This window comes from Rutilus rutilus (genome assembly GCF_951802725.1).
Source record: "Rutilus rutilus genome assembly, chromosome: 20".
NCBI lineage: Eukaryota > Metazoa > Chordata > Actinopteri > Cypriniformes > Leuciscidae > Rutilus > Rutilus rutilus.
In genome coordinates this window covers 3165524-3188926 of record NC_140225.1, presented here as the reverse complement: position 1 = coordinate 3188926, position 23403 = coordinate 3165524, and the positions used below count along the sequence as shown (strand labels likewise).

Below are 23403 nucleotides of genomic sequence, written 5' to 3'. Positions count from 1 at the left end.
CTATACATATGAAATAAACAGTGCTTTTCAGGCACGTCTAACTAGCCTGGAAATCCAGACCCAAATCTGAAAGATTAATGGTCTGGCATCGACTAATGAAAGATCGGCCAGCTCGAGGGGCGGCACCAAGCATGCATTTGGAAATCTCACTGCACGCAATTGGATAACACTACGACCAATCACAACAATCCCCATACGCTTAGCTACCAGCGGAGCTAACTGGACTCTAACTGGTAGATTAGACTCTTGCCGTATCCGGTCGGCAAAACAGCAAAAACGCCCTTCTTGCAAAGGAAGGATTCGAGCGCCGTCTTCTGTTCCTCTTTTAGATAAAAAGCCAAGTCTAACTCGTTCATTGTAGCGGCCAAAGCCGTTTCAAACAACTGGTGTTCATCCATAGCCATCTCGCAATGTTTACTAATGACTTCGACGTCACAGCGCTGTCGTCATCTCGCCTCTGGCCCGCCTATATCAGATAACCCGATGTGATTGGTGCAGCTCGGATACAAGGGCATATTTAATGAGCATCATTACTCGACGCCAGAGTAAACTCGCTGAGCAAATTCAACTTGTGCTCTCGCGAGAACTCTGGATTTCCAGGGTAAAGGTCTAACAGTAGTTTTCAGGGACAGAAATTAAATAAAGCAATCAAATGTAAGATAACACTGATGTATAAATTAAATTAAATATATATTAAGCTTTATTAAGTTACAAAAGTTATAGTCAGGAGCAGTGTGATTTTTGTTGTTGTTTGATTAATATAAAAAAGACTGCTGTCACTTTAAGAGCTGCACAGATCCAATATACTAATACACACATGCATTTTATATCTCAACTGTTTACGTTCACGTAAGCCATAACTTCTAGGATACTCACCAAGATGAGCATTTTAATAATTTTGAGTGAATTTGTCAGTTCAAGCGCAAGAGGAAGCGAAACAGAGCTCAATTCAGTATTTGTGTGCCATCTAAAACATGGCTTTCCGGGATGTGTGTGCACACAAAACTTCTCACAAAGCGAGTACCAAATTGAGTTCTCTTTCATATCTTCTTGCGCTTGAATATTTAAATCGGCAAGACTTAAAAACACGTGTATAAACTTTGGTGAAGATGCAGCACTGGCCTCATCGGGACAGTGACAGTTACAGATGCACCAGTCCGTATTGTCCAGTGCTGCTATATTGTATACAGGTTTCATTTTGTTTTAGGAAGTATTTAATTATTTTAGCCAAAGAAAAACATTGGAAAAATTATGCAACAGACATAATTTAAATCAGTGCCTTCACGCAGTTAAAGTCCAACTGAAATCAAAATTGACCCTATTTACTTTGTTAGCGCATATTACTAGTCTTGTGGTGAACAATTAATCCGTGCAAGTTAATACACAGAAAAAAATTGTTTGCCGTCGTAATCTTTAATCAAAGTCTGAAAAGTTACTTCCGGTCTGGAATGGCGTTCCTTCTCTGATGACGTAGGTTTGACGGCTTGGTTTGGGAAACGCTTAACCACTCCCCTCAAACCGTTAGTCTGTAATGAGCGAGAGATGGAGAGGAGGAGCGCTAGAGTAAAACCCTGCCCTCTGTTCAATATTCCTTTTCACTGGGAAATACGTCACAACACTGGAGAAAAGTCGTTTGCAACTTCCGGTTCACGCGGACTTTAAAGGTCCTCTAAGCGATGTCACGTGTTTTTTAGGCCAAAATTTTTTTGTCACATCCAGCAAACATCTCCTCACTATCCGCTAGCTCCCTGTCCCCTGAACACACTGTAAAGAAACGCGGTCTCTGTAGACAGCCCAGGCTCCACAAACAGCAACAAAAACAAACTGGCCCAGCCTGGACCACGAAACATAACAAACAGTGTTCCAGCCAATAACCGACAAGAATGATTTGGGGGTGGGGGGGTTAGTGCATGTGCACATGAAGGGGGGTGTGGAGGAGAGAGAAGCATGAAGAGGGAAGTTAGCTAGAAGAGAGATGTCCTAGACAACGACAACGACTAACGTTAAAAATGTATATTCTTGAGAATTTTGATATGGCCGACACACGACCAAAGAGACGACGTTCCGATGAACAAATTACAAAGAAGAGTAAAGGAGAAGGAACGCGCGAAGTCCGGCAGAAGGGCTTCCGATCCACCATTCAGTTGGCTCTGTTTTTGCTGGACAGTTTAGTTTAGTTTAGTTTTATTTAGAGTTTGACAAGGCAGGATATTGAAGGACAAAACCCTGAAATGTATCAGACAGAACACATACTCAAAACAACCTTATATACCTAATTTAAATAAATTAAATAAAAAAATTATAATAAATAAATAAACCAACCAACCAACCAGGTAGAGTAAAACAGATACACAAAAAAACCTGGAATACATCAGGCTTCATACAAAAAAATAAAATAAAAACCTGTAAATTATTTATAAAACAGTTTAAGAGCACATGGAATAAAAGAAAGTTCATGCCTTTTTGATTCACTCCTGGGCACAACAAACTCCCTATGCTGCCGGAGTAGGTAAGTAGGTCTTGGAGCCACAGACAGGAAACAATGCAGTGGTGATGAACTGTCCTTGAGTAGTTTTGTAAAAGTACTGTATAGTGGCCTTGTCGCGCCTCTCACTCAGTGATGGGAGAGTAGAAGTTGGAACACCTATTATCCGACAGCAACGTTTTTGGACCCTCTCGAGAGACCTTTAGGTAGTCCACCCCATACTGGGCTAGCGTACTCAAGAACTGGCCGTATAAATGTCAGATATACTTTCATTAAAACATCACAAGGGTTAATCCAGTTTGGTTTTTCCAAATAGTTCATGGCTGTTTCAGGAAGCACGGAAAGGAGGGGACGGGATGAGGAGGAGGGAGGGTCGAGCTAGCACCTTTAAGTAATAAAAATCATCGGCATTGGCCTTTGCATTGGCGATATGCTGATGATTTTAAAATGATAAAAAAAAATCGGCCGATAAACATTGGTGCATCTCAACTTACATTGTAAGTATATACACATATATACTTACAAGGCAACAATATCAAGTAAAACCGGACAAGAAGGGATGATATCCATCCTAAAACCCTCATGTAACACAGAGGAAGGATCTGCTCGACAGAAGAGTGTCTTCTCCAGAGAGTCTGTGGAAATCAGTCTCTGTTCAGTCAGGCGTGTAATAGGCTACTGTACGTATCTGATCTATCATCTTCCTCCAACCAAACCCAACAGATCATCACACGGGTCAAAAGAAGGAGATGGCCAGATCCAGACTCATTTAAAACTGCTTCGTCAACTCATTTTGAGCTTTTTGCCAACTTGCCTTTTGACTTTTATATACTATAACTGTTAGAGTCTGATAAAATGTTCCAACAGTCAAACACTAGTATCATAGTTTTATATCAGGCCAAAAACTGTTCATTTAGTTCCCATTGGGAATACAATTCACAAATGAGATCTTCCTTATATCTCAATTGCTCTCATGGCAGTAAGATTAAGTGGAGCTTCAGCAACGGCGGAGACTCGGATGTTTGAGAAAATAATTTCAGAAGAGAAAAGTTTCAGATCTCAAATGGCCAAGATACCAAAAGTCTGCAATCAAATGTCAAAAATCTCACAATGAACTCACACAATTCTCATTAAATTCTGCCGAGAACAAATGATCTGAGCTGCTATCCACATCAATTTATAGCTTACACTCTTACGTTATGAAAGCAATCAACACATTTCTATGTTATTTTAGGAAAAAAAACATCTAAGATAAAGTTGATGCATAAATGAAACATACTAATGGAGAACTACATTCTGTCTATTCTGTGATACAAGTCTCCTAGACGAGCCAGCAAAGCCAGTATGTACACTGCACACACACACACACACTGCAGTCGCCTCCACACACTGATAATTCATCATTCAGACAGTCATATAAAACATTAAACTGTAATATTTCTTTGCAATAAACAACAATACAAATCACCTGACTCGGTTTTGTGTCTACTTTTATTTCTCCTAAGGAATTGTAGAAGAAACGAATTTGATACTTATATGAAACCTATAACTTCCAACTTCTAACCCTTTCATTCTCATGCTGTTCTCAAAATAAAACACGATAAACATCTCACTGGGGTCCAGGTCCAGTGTAAAAATGGAAAAAGATAAAAATAGGATTAAACTAAATTAAAAAATATATATTTAGATTAAAATAAATAAAAATATTAAAAAATATTTTTACAGTAACAATGAAATCAAAATAGTTTTTTATATCATTGCAGTATTTATGATACATTTTTTTTATCTGTACACATCATTCTTTTTTTTTAATTCATGTGACCATTTTAAATTTCAGTTTTAAAATCAAAAACAATAACTTCCCCTCCCCTCACAACAACATCTCTTTACTGGCGTGAGGGCGGAGCAACCTGTCACTCAAATGAGATCCACCAATAGCAAACCACAACCATCTACGCATCCAATCAATTCCCCAAAGACGAAATCAAGCCCCGTCCTACATTTGTTCTGGTTCCAGAAGCCAGAAACAGAAACAGTACAGGAAAATAACATAATAACAGTACAGGAAAAAAATCTTTTTAATAATGTAACATAATACAGGAAAAAAAAATACTATTAAAAATATGTGTTAAATATGATTTGGAAAATATTTTCACGTATATATAATATACATTTTTCAATGAATAAACTGGTATAAAATTAAAGGAAAATGTATATATTTTAGGATGGGGGTCACTTGCACAAGGATAGTGATATTTATTGTGTGTCTGTGCGTCTGGAAGATTGGAAACCTCTATACTAGACTACACATGACATCTAACTATCCAGCTCTGCATTTGAAGGCTGTCTCCTTAATGAAATAAATGACAAAGTGAACAAAAACAGGCAAGTAAGGTTAATAATTTTTAAACAGTGTTTCTATTAATAGTATGAGACCTGTTCATGCGTTCTGGGCAGTAATGAAGCTCTCCAGTCTCGCTGACATGAGTGATGAGTGATGGTTGTAGCCTGCAGAAACGTCTCCAGAGCTCTGCATCACACACAACTGACAGCATGTTACTAACCGCCTGTCTTACACAACGTTTCCTCTCACCCTGAGTTGAAACTGCTCTAATACTTCAATTTTGCATGAAGACCAAAATATGTCTGCTCACAACCACGAACGGAAATAGAATAAATAGGTCAAATCAAGCACTGTGACTTTCGTTCTGTCTAAATTTAATGATGCATCCTAAAAACTTTTGTTGGCAATCAACATACATCTTGTTTTTTTGTTGTTTTTTTTGGTGCACAAAAGTTATATTAATGTTCAATGTAAGTACATTTATGCTGCCGCTGCACAAAAATCTGCCTTGGGGTTTCATGTTCACTACTGTTCAAAAGTTTGGGGTCAGTAAGATTATTTTTTTATTTTATAGAAATACAGTATACAGATGGTGGACAACCAAAATGCCTATTACCGCCGCGCCAGCTGCCGCGGCGAAATCACCGCGGCGAAAATAAACCAGCCGCATTTCAAAGTCGTTCCCGAAATGACCGCCAGGTGGCGCAAAGGGACATTGTGCAAAACAGCAGCAATTGCCGCATTTTAAAATGTAAGTGGGTTAAATATAAAACCCTAAGCCTAATAGGCATAATTTTCATATATATAAATAGGCCTATTAGGCTACAACAGAATAGAACCAAATATAGAATAAATTTTAGAACTGAAAAAATAGAATCAAAAGTTAAAAATAGAGACGATATTAGGAGCAATGACGCAGAATATTTTTACTATTCTATTGAGGAATTAGATAAATGAAGAGCTCTCGTGAGCGATACAATTGCATAGTAATTTATAGTGATTTCAAAAGCAGTCCTTAAAAAAAAAATACATGGAGTAGTGTGGCATAATTTTTGAGAGATTACTCGGAACGCGTTTTAGTTAAGATCCTGGTTTCAATGCCCTTAATGTATATAGGCTTGGCTACTGCTTTAAAAAAATGTCACAACGCGTTTTGAGATTGTTTTGAATTAAACATTGAAGTTTAAAATGTAGTGTTTTGGCACACCAGGCCGAGTGGCGTTACGCATTGTTCAAAAATCAGGTTTTATTCTGGCATGTTGAACTGGCGTTATATATATATAGCCTATATATATATATATATATTTTGATTTATTAGATTTAGATTTTAGATTTCGTTAGATTTATTTTTCTCATAACAGCTAAAATAACTAATATATGCCTTGTCTTAATATGACCTACTTAATATAGGCAATAGGCATATAATAGCCTATATAATAAATTAGCAAAACTTGGCACTAAATATTTAATTTTCAATTATTTTAATTATCACAATTAAAGTTTTAATTTTATTAAATTGAACAAGCGCAACAATCAGCATTTAATCAAATATTCTAAAAGATGTATTATTAATAATAATGTTATTTCAACATAATATTTCGTTTTTTCGACATAATGTGTGCGTGCAACAAGCAAGATGTGTAGCCTATTTGTAAATCCGGTGATGCGTGCATTGATTTTTATCAATAAACTAGTGTTTTCTGACAGTGTCGACTACAAAGATGAAGTTGACGATCGCCATATTTGTAGTGAACGCACCTAGAGAGGAATGCACATATAGACATAGTCAGAGAGTAGCCTTTTTCTTTTCGTTTTGAATTATTTCGTTTGAAGACATTTCAAGCTTTGTGTATTTGATGTATTTATCATGTCTGTGTGAGGCATACGCTGAGTTTCGTTAAGTTAGGAGGATGAAATGCGCTCCAGCTGACGTGCAATTCAAGTGACCGCGCGGGCGCCTCCATGATTAGTGTCTGTTATATTTGCTTCTCTTACTTATTTAAATACAGGCAATTGGTTGATGAAAAATTGATTAAAATTAAGATACAATTTATAGAAAACGAAATTCACTTTAAAGAAAGGTTTTCTACTAAACAAAACGTAATGAAGTGGTCAAAATCATGTCTGACCCACTCCATATCCATCTCTCGATATAATGCATCCTATCTTACTCGTGCTGTTCACTTTTCATATTCAACATAGATGGAAAAAAATAACATTATAATATTTTAACAAATATGATACTAAATGAGATTATTTAATGGCTACAACAGTATAGTAGGCCTATAGACTTTTTTTTTTTTTAGAATAGAATTTTGCTGTGCACTTGCATATTAGTGTCAGCTGGGAAGGAAATATAGAGACCAGACCTCTTGGAACTTTAACTGAATAAATAGCGTTGGTAAAGCATACTGAAATTACATCCCTACAAATTTATTAGGCCCTACTAAAAATAAATGTATCGAATTTAAGCAAAGTAGCCTAAATGTTAAGACTGTAAGCCCTTTGCTTTTTTACGTAGCCTATAAAGGACTCTTATAGACGACTTTGTGTTAATTTAATTTGTAGAGGATTTTTTTTAACTCAAACATTAACACTGAAATAAATGAAACTAAATTATTGTAAATTTTTTGGCACACCACGACGAGTGGCGCTATGCATTGTTCTAAAGCCAGGTTTTATTCTGGCATGTTGAATTAGTGTTCGACAAACACGGCGGCGCGTTCATTTGAATGATGAGCGTTTGAGCGAACACACACTGGAACGTTAGGCCATGTCGCAACGAGTGAATCGTGGCCGAGTGGTTGAACTTACGTTACGATCATATAGATGACACCGGTTCGAATCCCGAAGTAACTTGGACTACTGATATTTTTATATTAGCCTATTAATGCATTAATGCGTTTAAACAACAAACAATAAAATCAGAACCAGTATTCTGTTGCGTTCATGGTTTCAGTGACAGTAATGCATCCACTGCTTTTCAAAATGTCACAAAGCGTTTTGAGATTGTTTTGAATGAAATATTTAAGTTTATAATTAAGTGTTTTGGCACACCACAACGAGTGGCAAACTCTTTGTTTTGTTTTGCAAACTCAGCTAGCCTGTGGGGGGTTTGGAGAAGGCAATAGTTGCTTTATCGTGGGGGTGCAGGACAGAGGTGTTAATGTTCCGTCTTTCATATGGAGAGTGTCGGAGCCAGCCTGATGAGCAGGCAAAGGCTAAATTCTTTTAAGGATTAATCTCAAAATCTCCAAAAGTCCATAGCCTATGTACAGTAGGCCCTATATCTTATTAAATTATATATTGTAGTTTTATTGATTGTATTTAAAGGTTTTCCACACACAATTTCAATTTAGCAGATACAGAGCTCTTTAATTCACGACCCACCTCGTTTTATTGTAAGGTGAATTCAGCAAGGCATGTTGTATCTTTGAAGGAACAAAAGCTATTTGTTACTGCCACTGAAACCATGAACGCAACAGAATACTGGTTCTGATTTTATTGTTTGTCGTTTAAACGCATTAATAGGCTAATATAAAAATATCAGTAGTCCAAGTTAGTTCGGGATTCGAACCGGTGTCATCTATATGATCGTAACGTAAGTTCAACCACTCGTCCACGATTCACTCGTTGCGACATGGCCTAACGTTCCAGTGTGTGTTCGCTCAAACTCTCTTCATTCAAATGAACGCGCCGCCGCGTTTGTCCAACACTAATTCAACATGCTAGAATAAAACCTGGCTTTAGAACAATGCATAGCGCCACTCGTCGTGGTGTGCCAAAAAAATTACAATAATTTAGTTTCATTTATTTCAGTGTTAATGTTTGAGTTAAAAACAAATCCTCTACAAATTAAATTAACACATTTTTTCGATTTTTTCTTTCGTGATTTGTGTGGATGACACACATCGACATATACAGTATTATCAGCTGTATTATTAATGCTTAATTTCAAGAAAGACCCGCCGCGCGCAGTGAGGGAGACCAAACTTAGTAAAAAAATATCCAGCGCGAGAGAGGCAAAGAAAAACGCCTGTTCTTAATTTGTTGCTTTGAACTTTTTTCGTTTTGTACCGTTTTGATTTTTTAATTTAGCTGCAATTTCTTTGACAATAGAAATTTAAAATGTTGCAAGAATAAGATTCTGTGTTTCTTATTTTGCATCACAAAGGGAATAAACTCTATCGATGCAACCCTGTTTAAATAAATAAACTGTCCCGACACTTTATTCATACCTTGAAATGTGCGATGGGTTTTCAAACTTAATTTATTTTCTTTTTCTTTTACATTTTCAGTTTATTTTTTAATTGAAAGTAATACTGTATTGAAAGTATTTTTCTGATTTTTTCGATCTGTTTTGAATAATGTCTTCCGTTGCTATGGCCGGGTATCACTGTCAGTCATCTCAATCTCGTGAATGATTCACACACAAAAAAAAAATAATTTAGCAGATTAAAGACGAGCTTCATCATCTTCATTTTCTGGTGCAATCGGCTGACAGTCTTCCTTCATCAGATGTGTCGTCTTTGCAGCGGCACAACTGGAATGTTGCAAATTTATGTTGTAATGTACAATTGATAATTAAACAAGACGATTGACTTTAATAAACAGATGCATTTTTACGCATTAAGAACGGAAAAACATAAACACTGTCATCTACACTGAGATTCGATCTCAGATCGTTTGAAGCTCCGAGAGGCTATGTTAATGCATTGACCACAGAGCTATGGTCTGAATACCCTAGGTCTACTACTGTTTGTTCGGTATTTGAACCGATTTGAATTCGGTTAACCGATTTGTTAACCAATTCTGTTGTAGCATAATAGGCCTATATTTTTTCCCTAAAAGTTTGTTTTATTCTCTACTTTGTTTGTTTATATTTTTACATATTCAATCAGTCTCATTTTTGTTCAAATAATGATTTTTTTTTTTTTTTTTTTTTTACAAGATCTTGCGCCATGTTTAGCCTATTTATTTATTTTTTCATTTTTTTTTTAAATAAACAGATAGGAAACTTACCTTTTAAAATGCCGCAGTTGCTGCTGTTTTGCCCTGTCACTTGCGGCACCCGGTATAGCCTAGTCATTTCGCTTCGACTTTGAAATTCGACTGGTTTATTTTTGCTGCGGCAGTAATAGGCATTGTGGTTGATTATTTATTAAATAATTCAATTGATAATCATAACAACATGTAAGCCTATTTAATTCTGAATATAACAAAGAATGCTTAAACCGACTAACATCGGTTAGTAACTGCAAGTCCTGAAAATGTTTTAATTTTATGTAAGTAAATGACAAGTAGGCTAACCTATTGACATAGCCTTTCTAAATTATAGAAAAACTGGGCACACACTTTTAACGTGTCTACTTTGTTTAAATTTAATGAATTTGAATTCGTTTAACCACAATATTTATCTTGAATTTATCTGTGGCCTCTCAGCTCAGATTACTGCCGCGGCAGATTACGTCATAAAGAGAATAAACTGACACTTTTCAAAGTCTGTGATTACAGCGCCACTCAGCGGTAAAAGGCAGCAAATACACATCCCAATTTTGCCGCCGCGGGAACGGCGGCGGTAAAAGTCTCATTCTGGTTGTCCACCATCTGTATATATATATATATATTCCACAAGGAAACATTTATTAATAAAAAAAAGATTCCACAAAAATATTAAGCAGCACAACTGTTTTAACATTGATAATAATCATAAATGTTTCTTGAGCATCAAATCATCATATTAGAATGATTTCTGAAGGATCATGTGACACTGAAGACTGGAGTAATGATGCTGAAAATTCAGCTTTGATCACAGGAATAAATTACATTTATAAACATATTCGCATAGAAAACAGTTATTTTAAATTATAATAATATTTCATCAAATAAATGCAGTTTCGATGTTCAAAAACATTAAAAACTCTTACCGACCCCAAACCTTTGAATGGTAGTTGATATAAAATAATAAAAAAGTCAAATTTACTCAGTTCAATTACACCATACCAGTTCCCTAAGAGCAGTGAATGCCTTTATTAACTTCCTTGGTTACACGTTATTTTCGATATGCCACTTCAGACATTCTTCTAACTAAAAGTAACTTTGCAACTACATGTCAACTATAGCAGTCATTAGAGTATTAGTAGACTGTTAGGTTCGGATTAGTAGAATAAGTTGACGTACTTGCAAAGTTTACTTATCGTCAGTAAAATGTCTGTTGAGGAGCATCAGAATAAAGTGTTAGCCGATATTAACTACTAATACTCTAATGACTGCTAGTTGACATGTAGTTGCAAAGTTACTTATAGTCAGTAGAATGTCTAAAGTGGACCACCGAAATAAAGTGTTACCAATTCCTTTAACATGTTGGGTTACACTTTATTTTAAGGTGACAGTTTTATTGTGCTTACTCAAATAAGTACTAAAAGCTTGTTGAGCTTTGGCTAATAAACTCAACTGTGTATGTTTGATTGCACAAACACCAGTGTAAACAGTTTGTTGCACACTGCACGGCACTAATTTGTATCCCGAGTATGTTTTCCAACAAACAGAATGATTAATAATTACTTAAAAATTCAGATTATCATTATTGTTTGAGGAATAATTGATTGAATCAATGATGCATCTGTGAATACATTTGTTTCCCCCATTATAACGTCTCAGTCTGATTGTGACTCACTGTGTGTGAAATGGCAGAAGTGTTGGAGAAAAACCCCATCATGACAAAGCCCGAGCACCTCTCATTCACGGGCTTTGAAGCTCTTCAGGAGGCGGGAGGGGTATCGAGACTTCACACCGAGATGAAAGGAAGATGGAGACGTATCAGTGCACAAAACACACATTCATTTAAGCTTAGTTGGTAAATAAAGCAGAATTACACTTATTGCTTCTTAGTAGTCCTGTAGAGCCAGACCTTTCCCTGCCAGCATGTAACTCGACCAACCACATTCGCTCTGCTTTACATTTCGTTTAGAGGCCGGTTCATGTGATAATCCTCTACAAAAAAAAGTTACAAACTGTGTAAAATAAGTGCTGTTTCTCATAAACTAAACGATATAGTTCTGCTGGTGTTACTTCCAGCCAAGTGTCTATGAGAATCTTTTTGATGCAGCAAACCTCCAAACTTTGATAAATCCAATGATTCGTTTTTCCTCAAAGTTTGTTTCATTTTATCAACATGGTCCATAAAACCAGCCAATCAGACTTGAACTCCCAATCGTACAACATACATTCTGCCTTAAGAACAAATGGTGCAACCAAATTAAGTACAGAGTTAGTTACAAACTAGCTAGTGGTTACTAAGCCTCTATTGTGGACTTTACGTTCCAATTTATTTGAGAACATACAAATGGCTTGTGCAACCCGACCCGAATCCTGACGGTTTTGAGCCTGAAACAGAACGGCAGCCATTCGCTTCAGTTTTCATCTGCGAAGGCGACCACTGAGTGTCCTGCAAGGTAGCATGGAGCGTACAGCGACAGTCCTGCTGAATACATTACTCTGAGTTGAAAGAACTACAAAGTGCAAGGCTATTGATTATTCACTGCCGATGGAAAGTGTAAAACAGGAGCCAAGGGCTGTAGGAAGCAAATACACACTAACCAGGGGGTTGCCTCGAAGGGGTACTTGCTCTTTAGTGACCTATAAGCGGGTAAATGTTATCCAGGACATGTGGGCATCAGCACATTTGGTTTTTGGGACATGAGCCCCACAGCAAACTGCAAGCCTGAGGGTTTGTCCTGAATGCAGAAGTCCAGCAGGGAGTTGGCTCGGCCGCCTGGTGCCCGAGAGAAAGAGTCAACACTAGAGGGTGTTTATTGCTCTTCAGAGGACTTATGCTGGGGAAATGCCAATGGAAAAGTGAAGTCTCTGCAGAGAGCGAGGAAATGTTGTCTTGGCAAGGCAAAAGTGCGCTGTGAGATTCAATGAAAGGTCATGGGGTCAAGCAAGGAGCCAGAGGCTGTCGCTGCCAAATACAAATAGCACTCGCTGACTGTACTATTTTCCATTTATGTGTCCTGTAGTTTTATTCTAGGTATACAATGTTAAGGTCCGTCCGTTCACACCAAGGATGATAAAGATATAGTTTAAAAATCATTCCAAATGCAACAGAGTCCACAACTTTAACGATAACGACACAGAGGAACAATATCATTGGAATCAGTTTCAAAAAAATAAATCCCATAGTGATAAAAACACTGACAGCCAATCAGAATCCATCCTGCTCGAGCATTAAGATTGCATTTGATATCAGTCTTTGGGGAAAATATGTGACGAAAATAACAATTGCACCAGTTCACCACCCCAAAAATAAAATATCTTTTATCCTTCCTCACGCTTTCTTTTATGACTTACTTTCCTCTGTGGAATGTTCTCACATGTCATTTCCATTCAATGAAAGTGGACAGTGATTTATACCAACAAGGGAAAAAGGGAAAAAACAAAAGCTTCATAAATGTAGTTTTAAGCAAGTTACAGACTGAAAACCATTATTTATTTTAAATATTACCCTAGTTTAGCCGCAGCTCTCACATTTAATTTATACATTTGCATATTCAAATTTGAAGTTTGAATATGTGCTAGCACTACTGAGATTTGAGATCTATGGTGGCAGCAAATAAGCCCATGTCCTGATCAACTTCCACTGTACTTTCGTAATCAATAGAAGAAATAAAGCCGGTTTCACTTTATTTTGATTGTCCCTTTAACACATTCTGTTAAATATGAGTAACATTGCACATACATGTCTACTAACTCTCATTAGGGTGTTAGTAGAGTATTAGTAGACTGGTGGTTAGTGTTGAATAAGTCGACATGTTCTTGCAAAGTTACTTATAGTCAGTTGAATATCTGTTTGGGAGCATCAAAATAAAGAGTTAGCAGATATTACTCTAATGACTGCTAGTTGACATGTAGTTGCAAAGTTACTTATAATTAGTAGAATGTCTAAAGTGGACTTAAATACTTACTCAAATAATTACTAAAAGCTTGTTGAGCCGTTGGCTAATAAACTTACCTGAAGACAATTGTGTGTTTGCAGTTAGCATATTATAAGCAGTTATGAAGAGTTAGTACTTGCAAAGTTACTTATAGTCGACAGAATGTTCAAAATGAGACAATCAAAAGACATATGAATTAGCAGACATTTAATTGAGCGTATCTTTTTAAGAAAAGCACTGAAATCGTTTTTCTAATAGCCCAAGAAGATACATTATTAAGAATAATTATTCCCATTAAAGAAAATCATGCATTTTGGTGACTTACCTATAGTGGACACCACTGTCCCAACAAAATAAAACGCCCCTGTAAAATCCCATCTGGGTCGAAGAGCATCGACCCGAGCTCCAGCAGCAATCGCCACCTCGTACTCTTTCAGGAAGGAGCTCAGATCCTGCAAACTGATATTGAACGTGTCACTGAAGTTCAGGAGGGTCCGGTTCCAGCGCCCGTGTGCCCGCAGCTCGGACGGCCTCTCGATGGCGGAGAACACCGCAGCGCCACACAGCAAATACACGATGATGAGCAACGCGAGCAGCAGAAAGCGCCCATTGTCTTCGTTAATGTGAAGGGAGCGGCAGCCCTGCATCATCCAGATCTCAGCACCACCGGCGCGGTGGACAGCGACCAATGCAATGACATGGATCCACTACACCTGCTTCTTGAGGACACTCCGAGACCTCCTAACATAACGTTAATGATATGTATCAAACACTTCAGATAAGTTTTAGATAAGAGAAAGCCTTCATGTGAGACGCTTACCAGCTTCATTTATCCATTTGCCATTTTCAGTGACATGAATCCTCTAGCGCTGCTGCTGCCTCTGCTGCTTTTGGACACTCCGGTCTTCTAAAGGATATTGCACAGATATTTGTTTCAAACAAGAAAGAGAAGTCTTGGAAAAGAGAGAAAATTAACTTTCCAAGTTCATACTCTTTATTTTGCTTCCTTCTGTTTAAGAAACGCGTGAGGCTACCAATTATGAATTTTATTTATTAATATTTTTGCATTCTAAATAACCTGGCCGAATCCTTCAAAGGATACATTTCCATCAGATACACCACTTGTGGATCCGCTTTAGCAGATATAGTTTGTTAAATAACTAGACTCACCCTCGCGCTCATTAAAGTAGTTCTACATCCATCTCCGTCTCCATCCCATGGACTGCTTATCCACATAAATCCACCTTTAAACTGTTCAGTTGCGGGCTAAAATCCCCAGCCGATGAAATTCCCAGACTCCTGCTTGTGTTTTATTGCAGGGATGCAGCAGCAGTGTGTTCTCCTGCTTTTCCATGTTGCGGATGAAGCATCCAGCGCATCCTTTGGGTCGCTGCGCAAAATCTCTCGTCCCGTGAATCACATTAATTTTTGCTTCAGTGAAAGATACAGCGGGGTCAATGCAAATAAAGACATTTAGTGACCATTTGAGCCAGTTGCACTTTTTTTTTTGTGAGGCAGATCTCCAGTCTATTCGCTGTGGGATGTTTGATGCCCGCAGTCCTAATGAGGCTGATCTTCAGATCCAATCTGTGCGCATAGAGTACAACTATGATTTACACTACAGTAATGTTGGCAGCTATACAGTGCTTGTTATTTTACCTGCTTTACGTTTAACAAAGTTAGAAGCCATTTAACAGTTTGACCTTTAACAAAGTTCTTTAATATAGGATATTAAATCTATAGCCAATTATTTTTTCTTTAACAGTCATGCAGTTTTACGTCACATTTCCTTATCACTATACCTAGAAAATACAGCATAGCTTGTATTTTGTTATTTGACACTTGATGTTATTTTTTACTTTGCCTGTCTTTTAGTAAGCTATACAAATCTCCTTTATTCCGTCTTGATGTTTGAATTATTCAAATATTTTAATTTCTTTCATTTTTGTTTTCGATGTTGAATTGAAAAGCGCACTGTGCTTTTCCCGCCCTTTTTCCACAGACAGCTCACGAGATCAGAAGGGAGCGCCAAAAACATCTACGATGAGGTGAAATGTGTCGACAATAACTTGATAATGGTAAATGTTGATTCCATCCCTCAGTAAGTCCATGTTGCGCCCCTAACGCACGCCTTGCCTTGTCACAGTCTCCCCACAAATCACGAGGAAACTATGCGGCACGCGCTACTACAACTGCCGCGCGCCCTATTAGAGCCGCTCGAGCGCACCGCGGTAACTGGAAGAGCTGGGCTTGTTATTTCTGACAATTAATCGATGGCATAATTACCTGTGGCCAGCATCACCACTGCCAACTGTGAGTCCCGAGACAGAATTAGATGAGTCTGACTCCAATGCAATGGCTGGCATGTTTAAAATCCAAAGTGTTAACTGCTACATCAGTCTTTCCGGTCATACAACAGATGTCATGCTATGTGTCGTTAAGTTACTAATTACTGATTAATCCAAACGAACACCATCTACTTAAAGGAACAGTGCACTCATAAAATAATCATTGTATCATTTACTCACCATTTGTCCAAACACTAATGACTTTGGGTAACACTTGTCTGGTGTTAAACTGTTTGGTTACAGTTTAGGGTCTCAATTCTCACTATTAACTAATTGCTTATTAGCATGCATGTTACTATTGGCTGTTTATTAGTAGCTACTTATAAAGCACATATTAATGCCTTATTCTACATCCCTTAATCCTATACTCAAACTTAATAACCACCTTACTAAGTATTAATAAGCAGTAATTATGTGTTTATTTAGGCAAAAGTCATTGTTAATAGTTGGTTGATAGTGAGAATTATTGGACCCTAATCTAAAGTGTGGTCATTTTTTCTTATGTGAAACACAAACTGAGATGTTTTGAATGCCAAAGGTGCTTTTTTTTTTCTTTTTTTTTTACACAAATTTTCACTCCAGGTTTTTATTGATCGGATGGGGGAAACATGCAGATGCATTTTATAAGGGAACAGTATGTGATCAAGCTGTGTTGAGATAAGATGGGACATGAAACAGTTTGAACAACAGAACAACAGTTTGCAAGCCCCAAGTTGATTGACCAAGTTTAAACATAAAGAAGCTCAATTATTAGTGAGTAAAAGTGACTGTCACGTTCAAAAACAACAACAAATTAGAACATCACTGAGTGCTTGCAAATGTGTGAATTTAAAATGGTTATGCACTGAAAATATTCCCCTCTGTCACACATCATTCATGTTTGTGCATGGATTATGAGACATGCAAGACTCAATGACAAAAGTAGGACATGTCACCGATGTCCAATTTAGCCTGTCCCATCTTGAGGCAAAGATTTTAATCAGAACAAAAGCATGAGATTTGAGAGCTATGATGGAGGGGAAGATTGAATGAATTTGTTTAGTTTAGTTTTCCTGTAGCTCAAACAGTAGAGCGTTGGCGCTTGCAACGTCAAGGTCATGGGTTCGATTCCCAGAGAAAGCAAGAACTGATAAGAATGTAAATGTGTAGCTTGAAATGCAATGTAAGTCATTTTGGATAAAAGCGTCTGCCAAATGCATAAATGTAAATGTAATATAAATGAATTGTTTGTTGCTTTGGCTAAAAGCACCTGCCCAATAAATAAATAATGACAGCATTGTACAGTTTGGTAAACCATTCCTATGTACAGATGTTGTAGTCTAACAGTTAACAGATGGAAAGACAAAGGTTTCAAATAAATCACTTGCGGTAAGGAGAAGGTCGCCCTGGAACGAGAGTGATTGCGATCACAGATCTCTTCTATCTACACTGTGTCCTTGAAAAAAAAAAATCACTTAACCCCATCTTACTCCAGGGGAGACATGATACTCCATTCATCAGATTATCAACATCCCTTTCTTCTCTGGAGTCTAATTCAAAAGCTTCACTTCTGATACAGAAGGCTTGTTTGAATACATACAATTTAGTTAATCATAACATTAAACAATGTTAATCAAATCTATCTATCCATCCATCCATCCATCCATCCATCCATCCATCCAATCAAATATAAGAACATTTGTGCACTAACCATGTTAACTCCTTTGGGGGAATACAATAATTTTCTTTCATCCTCATTGCACACACACACACACACACACACACGCACACGCACGCGCACACACACACACACACACACACACACACACACACACACACACACACACACACACACACACACACACACTACTGCTAATAATGTAGTCTGCGGCAAGGATGGTGATGTTAATGATAGCATCAATATGGATAAACAATGCCTCTGTTTTAATATAAAGCACATATTTTAAGTCTATTGTATAATTCTTATGAAGTGTCTGGTCACATTTTTTGACCATGAATATGTTTTTACACTGTTTTGTTGGTCCTAAATGCATGAATGTAAATGTACAGTAATTGAATTATTGATAGCGGTTTTCTCTGTTGTTTAACTGTTGATATCGCTTCGATCAGAGAAACACAGAGACTCATTATTGTATTGCTCCTTTCGGTGTCTTGTGGTGGGAGATTTTGATGGAGAATGAAATGTTTTCTTTAACAGAGTGGCAATGAAGGTGTTTGAAGAAGATGGAAACCTTTGTTATTTCTCTAAATAGTTTAACTTTGTTAGCCTTTGCTTTGAAAGAATGTGCTTATGTTGCAATAAAGAAATTATGTAATGATCCGCATGTTCAAGAAAGGGTAAAAAGGACGGATGTCATGGTCCTTTAGTAAGATATCTATATGCATACCATGTGATCAGATAGACTAGACGTAAATAATGCTTAGCACAGTACAAATAACAGTCATTTGATTGGCTCAGATCATTATCAATCACCAGATTAGTATAAATGACAGTGGTTATATAATACAGTGGTATAATATAGTCATGCACAGGCCTATACTGTATATTTCGACTTGGCTGGGAACAAAGAGAAAAACGCTGATGAGAAAAGAGGAGACAAAATCTGCTTCTCTACTCTATTGATGCTGCTTAGGCAGAGAACATATGGTTGCATCCATCACTAACTTGTCAAGATTCCCCCTGAAAGTTGCTTTTTATAATTACCTGAGCGATTAAATGACAGTGCGTCTCTGGGCTGACAGCAGCGGAGGGGCTGAGATAGATAGATCTGTGGAGAGGGAGGCATTAGGAAAGTCTATCGATCCAGTGTCATTCTGCAAAGAACAGAGTCAGCTCTCATCTACAGATACAGTACACACACACACACACATACAGTATACGCATCTTTCAAGATTTGGGTCTGGATTTCCAAGCCTGTTTTGCGCAATAGTTTGATATACTCACTCTTAAAGTCCCCCTGTGGTGAAAATCCAGCTTTTAATGTTGTTTATATGTCTATGTGGTGTTTTTAATATGCTTTAAGACAAACCATGTGTAAATTCATAAGTCGACACCATTGCTGAGTATTTCCTCCTTAAAACTGCAGTGAACCAAAGACAGTCTCAAAAACACGCTTTGAAATTGCTGGTGTTTCTGACGTCACAAACTACCTTGTAACCAATCAGATCAACGTGTGATCGTCAACCAGTGGATCTCTGAGCTGAGTGAGTGAGTGGAGGCGGGGCTCATTTGCATATTCATAGAACCACGCATACTAAATGAGGCAAGGGTGTCGAGTTACATTCAAGCTATTTTTAGGCGGAATAATTTTTTTTTTAAGGAATTTTGTTTTTAAATATGTCATTTTGGTGATCAAAGGTGAGTTTTAAGTCATAAAATTAGAGTACAGGGGGACTTTAAGGCCCGTTCACACCAAGAACGATTACTAAGATCACCGTGCTGCAGAACAATCATTACAATTATAGCCGACATCATTATAAATATCGTCCCTCTTAGCACACAAACCTCAATAACAGTGACAGCAAATGTGCAATAAAAAGTGGATCTCTGTACACACCATAACAGTGATGACAACAACAACAACAACAACAACAACAACAACATCATTAACTCAGCAAACCACAAAATTATAAACCTATTATAGCAACCGCATCTATTCATGTTGCAATGCAGGCGAGGAGCTCAATAAATCTGCAACATTGTTCAATTTGAAAATATTTGTTCAGACATGCGAGTCTAACGTGTGTTTTAATGAAGATTCACATGTAGATGTACTAAAAATGTGAGGTAGTTCACTTTATTTCTTAATGACTCATACGCTGGATAAAATGAACGCAGTGTTGAGCTGATTATAACAGAAGCAGCTGGGATTCACTTTGCTTAGTGTCGCTGACAGCGTCTCTCATTAAGGGATTAATTAGCAATGTTCACAGTAAAACTTTTCACTTAAATGGCACAGTTTGATATTATATTATCAATCAGTTATATTGGCTGGAACATATGTTTGATAACCTTTTTAGTTCCCTCCAGGGATCAATTTCTTGTAGTTGTGGTGCACAGCGTTCCTTATTTTCCACCTACGAAATTATCCATGGAATGGGGAACACAACTCATTATCTTATGGCTGTGATTTAATTGCCAGGTTTGGCAGAAATCCTTTGCTGACTGTGTCCTTTCCACGGGTCCTCAATTCCATCTCTTTCTGTGTGAGAGAGACGATCTCTGAGGATCCAATTAAACCGACCACTGACCATCCCAACATCAAGAACAGATAAAGAGGAGACAAAAAGCATCATAACACTTGCTTGTCCAAAGATGATGAACAGTTTGTTTCCTCTAATCTGAGTCAAGGACCTTTGTGACTTGAAAATGGTCCAAGAATTGTGGGATTTACAGTAGTTTGGTGGATCAGAGATGGCGTCTGATTTGACGATCATTTTAGATGTTATCAAACCATGCAAATCATTTTAAAGAGAACATCAGAAAAAAAAAAAATCTCATTTTAATTTATCATCAATTAAAACATACAATACAAAGAAAGTAAAGCACACTGGGTCATGATAAAATGACAAAGCAAAGCAAGTCAAAGCAGTGATATAATGAAAAATCACCCTAACTGTATGTCGTATTAATTGCGATATTGTGATAAAAGAAAAATAAATAATATTATTTCAGTCTTTAAAAATTGTAAGTTTAATATATATATATATATATATATTTTTTTTTTTTTTGTTGTATTATATTCATTTTATATTAATATTAATAGCACTATCATTTAAAAGGTCGGTGTCAGTAAGATCTTTTTTTTAAAGAAATGAATGATTTTATTCAGCAAGGATGCATTCAATTGATCGAAAGTGACAGCAAATACATTTATAATGTTGCAAAAGCTTCTTATTTCAATCAAATGCTGTTCTTTTGTACTTTCTATTTATCAAAGAATCCTGATAAAATGTATCACAGTTTCCACAAAAATCTGAAGCAACTGTTTTCAACATTAATAATAATCAGTATATTTTTTAATGACATTTTAAAATACATTCACACAGATTGTTTTTTAAATTGTAATAATATTGCACAAGTTTACAGTTGTTGTTTTTTTAAATCAAATAATTCAGCCTTTGTAAACAAAGAGACTTATTTTATAAAAAAAAAAAAAATTAAGTCACACGACTCTGAACTCTTAGTGTATGATGCAGAAACCTGTATGACCCTCCTCAGAATCAGAAACTCGATTCAATCAGACATCATATCTTTTTTTTTAATGTTTTTTTATCAAAAACAAGGATCTGCTTAATCAGAGTCGGTGAATTAAAATGACATGGATATAAAAAGAATCGGTGACATAACCACCGTATAAGAAAACACATTGTCAAAGCAGATGTAAAATAATCCGAGTCAATTGATCGATTAATCTCTATCATGGGGCACAATAACCGTTCATTCTATAAAGAAACTAATAAAGAAGTTGCTCATGTGCTTATAAAGTTTCTCATGATACCCTCAATAGACACTATTAACATACATTTTCTGAAATGCATAGAACAATGATTACCTGTTTTGTCCTTTTGTAGGGGGAAAATTGCCATGGTTTTGCTTGTATCAGCCATAAGGCATGAATGAATGCTGAAATGAATGCTCCGCTGGCTGAACAAAACCACAAAAGAGCAATAATCATCATTATCAGATAATAAGCTGAGGTTTCTTATTGTAGTGAATGTCTCTGTGTAAACGATACTCACTGCAGGAAAACACAGGGCTGTGATCATAGACCGTCCTCTGTGGGTCCTCTGCAATAAATCAACACTGTGTAAATCATATCAAATCTTTCAAATAGTCATATTGGAAAAGCAATAAAAAAAGATGGAAACAAAGAATATATTCCAGTACTTACATCAGACTTTCATTTCCAGGTAGGAAGGCAAGACCAGTTTAATGATACAGTGTAGCGCATATCACGGTAATTCAAAGTATGGGCAAAATAAAGAAAAGTAAAATAGAGAGAGAGAAAAAAACATAAAAATAAAGTTTTAAATCATTTAGGAACATAAAGATGAATAAGAATAAAAATATTAATAAAAAAACTTTTACATTTAAAAATGTATTATCTACAGTGATGTATGAAACTGGTGGCGTTTCCATTTTGTAAAGTAAATTACTGTAAAAATGTAAAAATCTGTCAAAGAATGTCTTTATGTGTTTATAAAAATGCATTGTGCCTACTCAAGATGAATTAATTCAAATTAATATGCTGATATATTCTGAACTTGTGATGCTGCTGCTCTTCCTGTTTTAGACAGAGTTGCTGCAGATTCATCGGCTGCACATCCATGATGTGAATCTCTCGTTCCTCCACATGCCAAATCTGCTCTGCTGGACTGAGATCTGGTGACTGTGGAGACCGTTTGAGTTTAGTGACTCACTGTCATGATCAGGAAACCAGTTTGAGATGATTTGAGCTGTTATCCTGCTGGAAGGATCCAGAAGATGATGATACGCTATGGTCATAAAGAGATGGACATGGTCAGCAACAATACTCAGTGGTGTTTAAATGATGCTCAACTGGTACTAAGAGTGTGCCAAGAAAATATATAACACACCATTACACCTCCAGCAGCCTGAACTGGTGATATAAGGCAGGATGGATCCATGCTTTTCACTCTTTACACCAAATTCTGACCCGACCATCTGAATGTCGCAGCAGAAATCGAGACTCATCAAACCAGGCAACGTTTTCCCAATCTTCTATTGTCCAGTTCTGGTGAGTCCGTGTGAATTGTAGCCTCAGTTTGCTGTTGTTATCTGACAGGAGTGTCACCGGTGTGTGTCTTCTTCTGCTGTAGCTCTTCTGCTTCAGTGTTGGACATGTTGAGCGTTCAGAGACGCTCTTCTGCAGAGCTCGGTTGTATCGAGTGCTTATTTGAGTTACTGTTGCCTTTCTATCAGCCGAACCAGTCTGGTCATTCTCCTCTGACCTCCGGCATCAACAAGGCATTTTCACTCACTGGATATTTCTCTTTTTCGGACCATTCTCTGTAAACCCTAGAGATGGTTGTGTGTGTGAAAATCCCAGTAGATCAGCAGTTTCTGAAACACTCAGAACAGCCCGTCTGGCAACAACAACCATGACATGTTCAAAGTAACTTAAATCCCCTTTCTTCCTCATTCTGATGCTCAGTTTCAACTTCAGCAGATCGTCAATGGACCAACGCTGCGTCCAAAATCGCATAATGTCTGAGTAGGAACTGCATTGGAATATGAAGTTTCGTCACGACGTTAAAAAAAGTATG

The 23403-nt window shown here is 37.0% G+C and overlaps 1 protein-coding gene across 1 annotated transcript in view; it reads right to left on the bottom strand.

Annotated features, from left to right (window-relative positions):
• Window positions 1–14673, bottom strand: part of kcnk12 (potassium channel, subfamily K, member 12) — a 45798-nt gene extending 31125 nt beyond the window's left edge. Inside the window, exons 1-2 of the mRNA XM_084391767.1 lie at window positions 14586–14673; window positions 14091–14506 (exon numbers count right to left, since the gene is read on the bottom strand). Coding sequence (XP_084247893.1) covers window positions 14091–14415 — 325 coding nt within the window. The 5' untranslated portion in view covers window positions 14416–14506; window positions 14586–14673. The remainder of the gene's footprint in view (window positions 1–14090; window positions 14507–14585) is intronic.
• Window positions 14674–23403: the final 8730 nt, after the last annotated feature.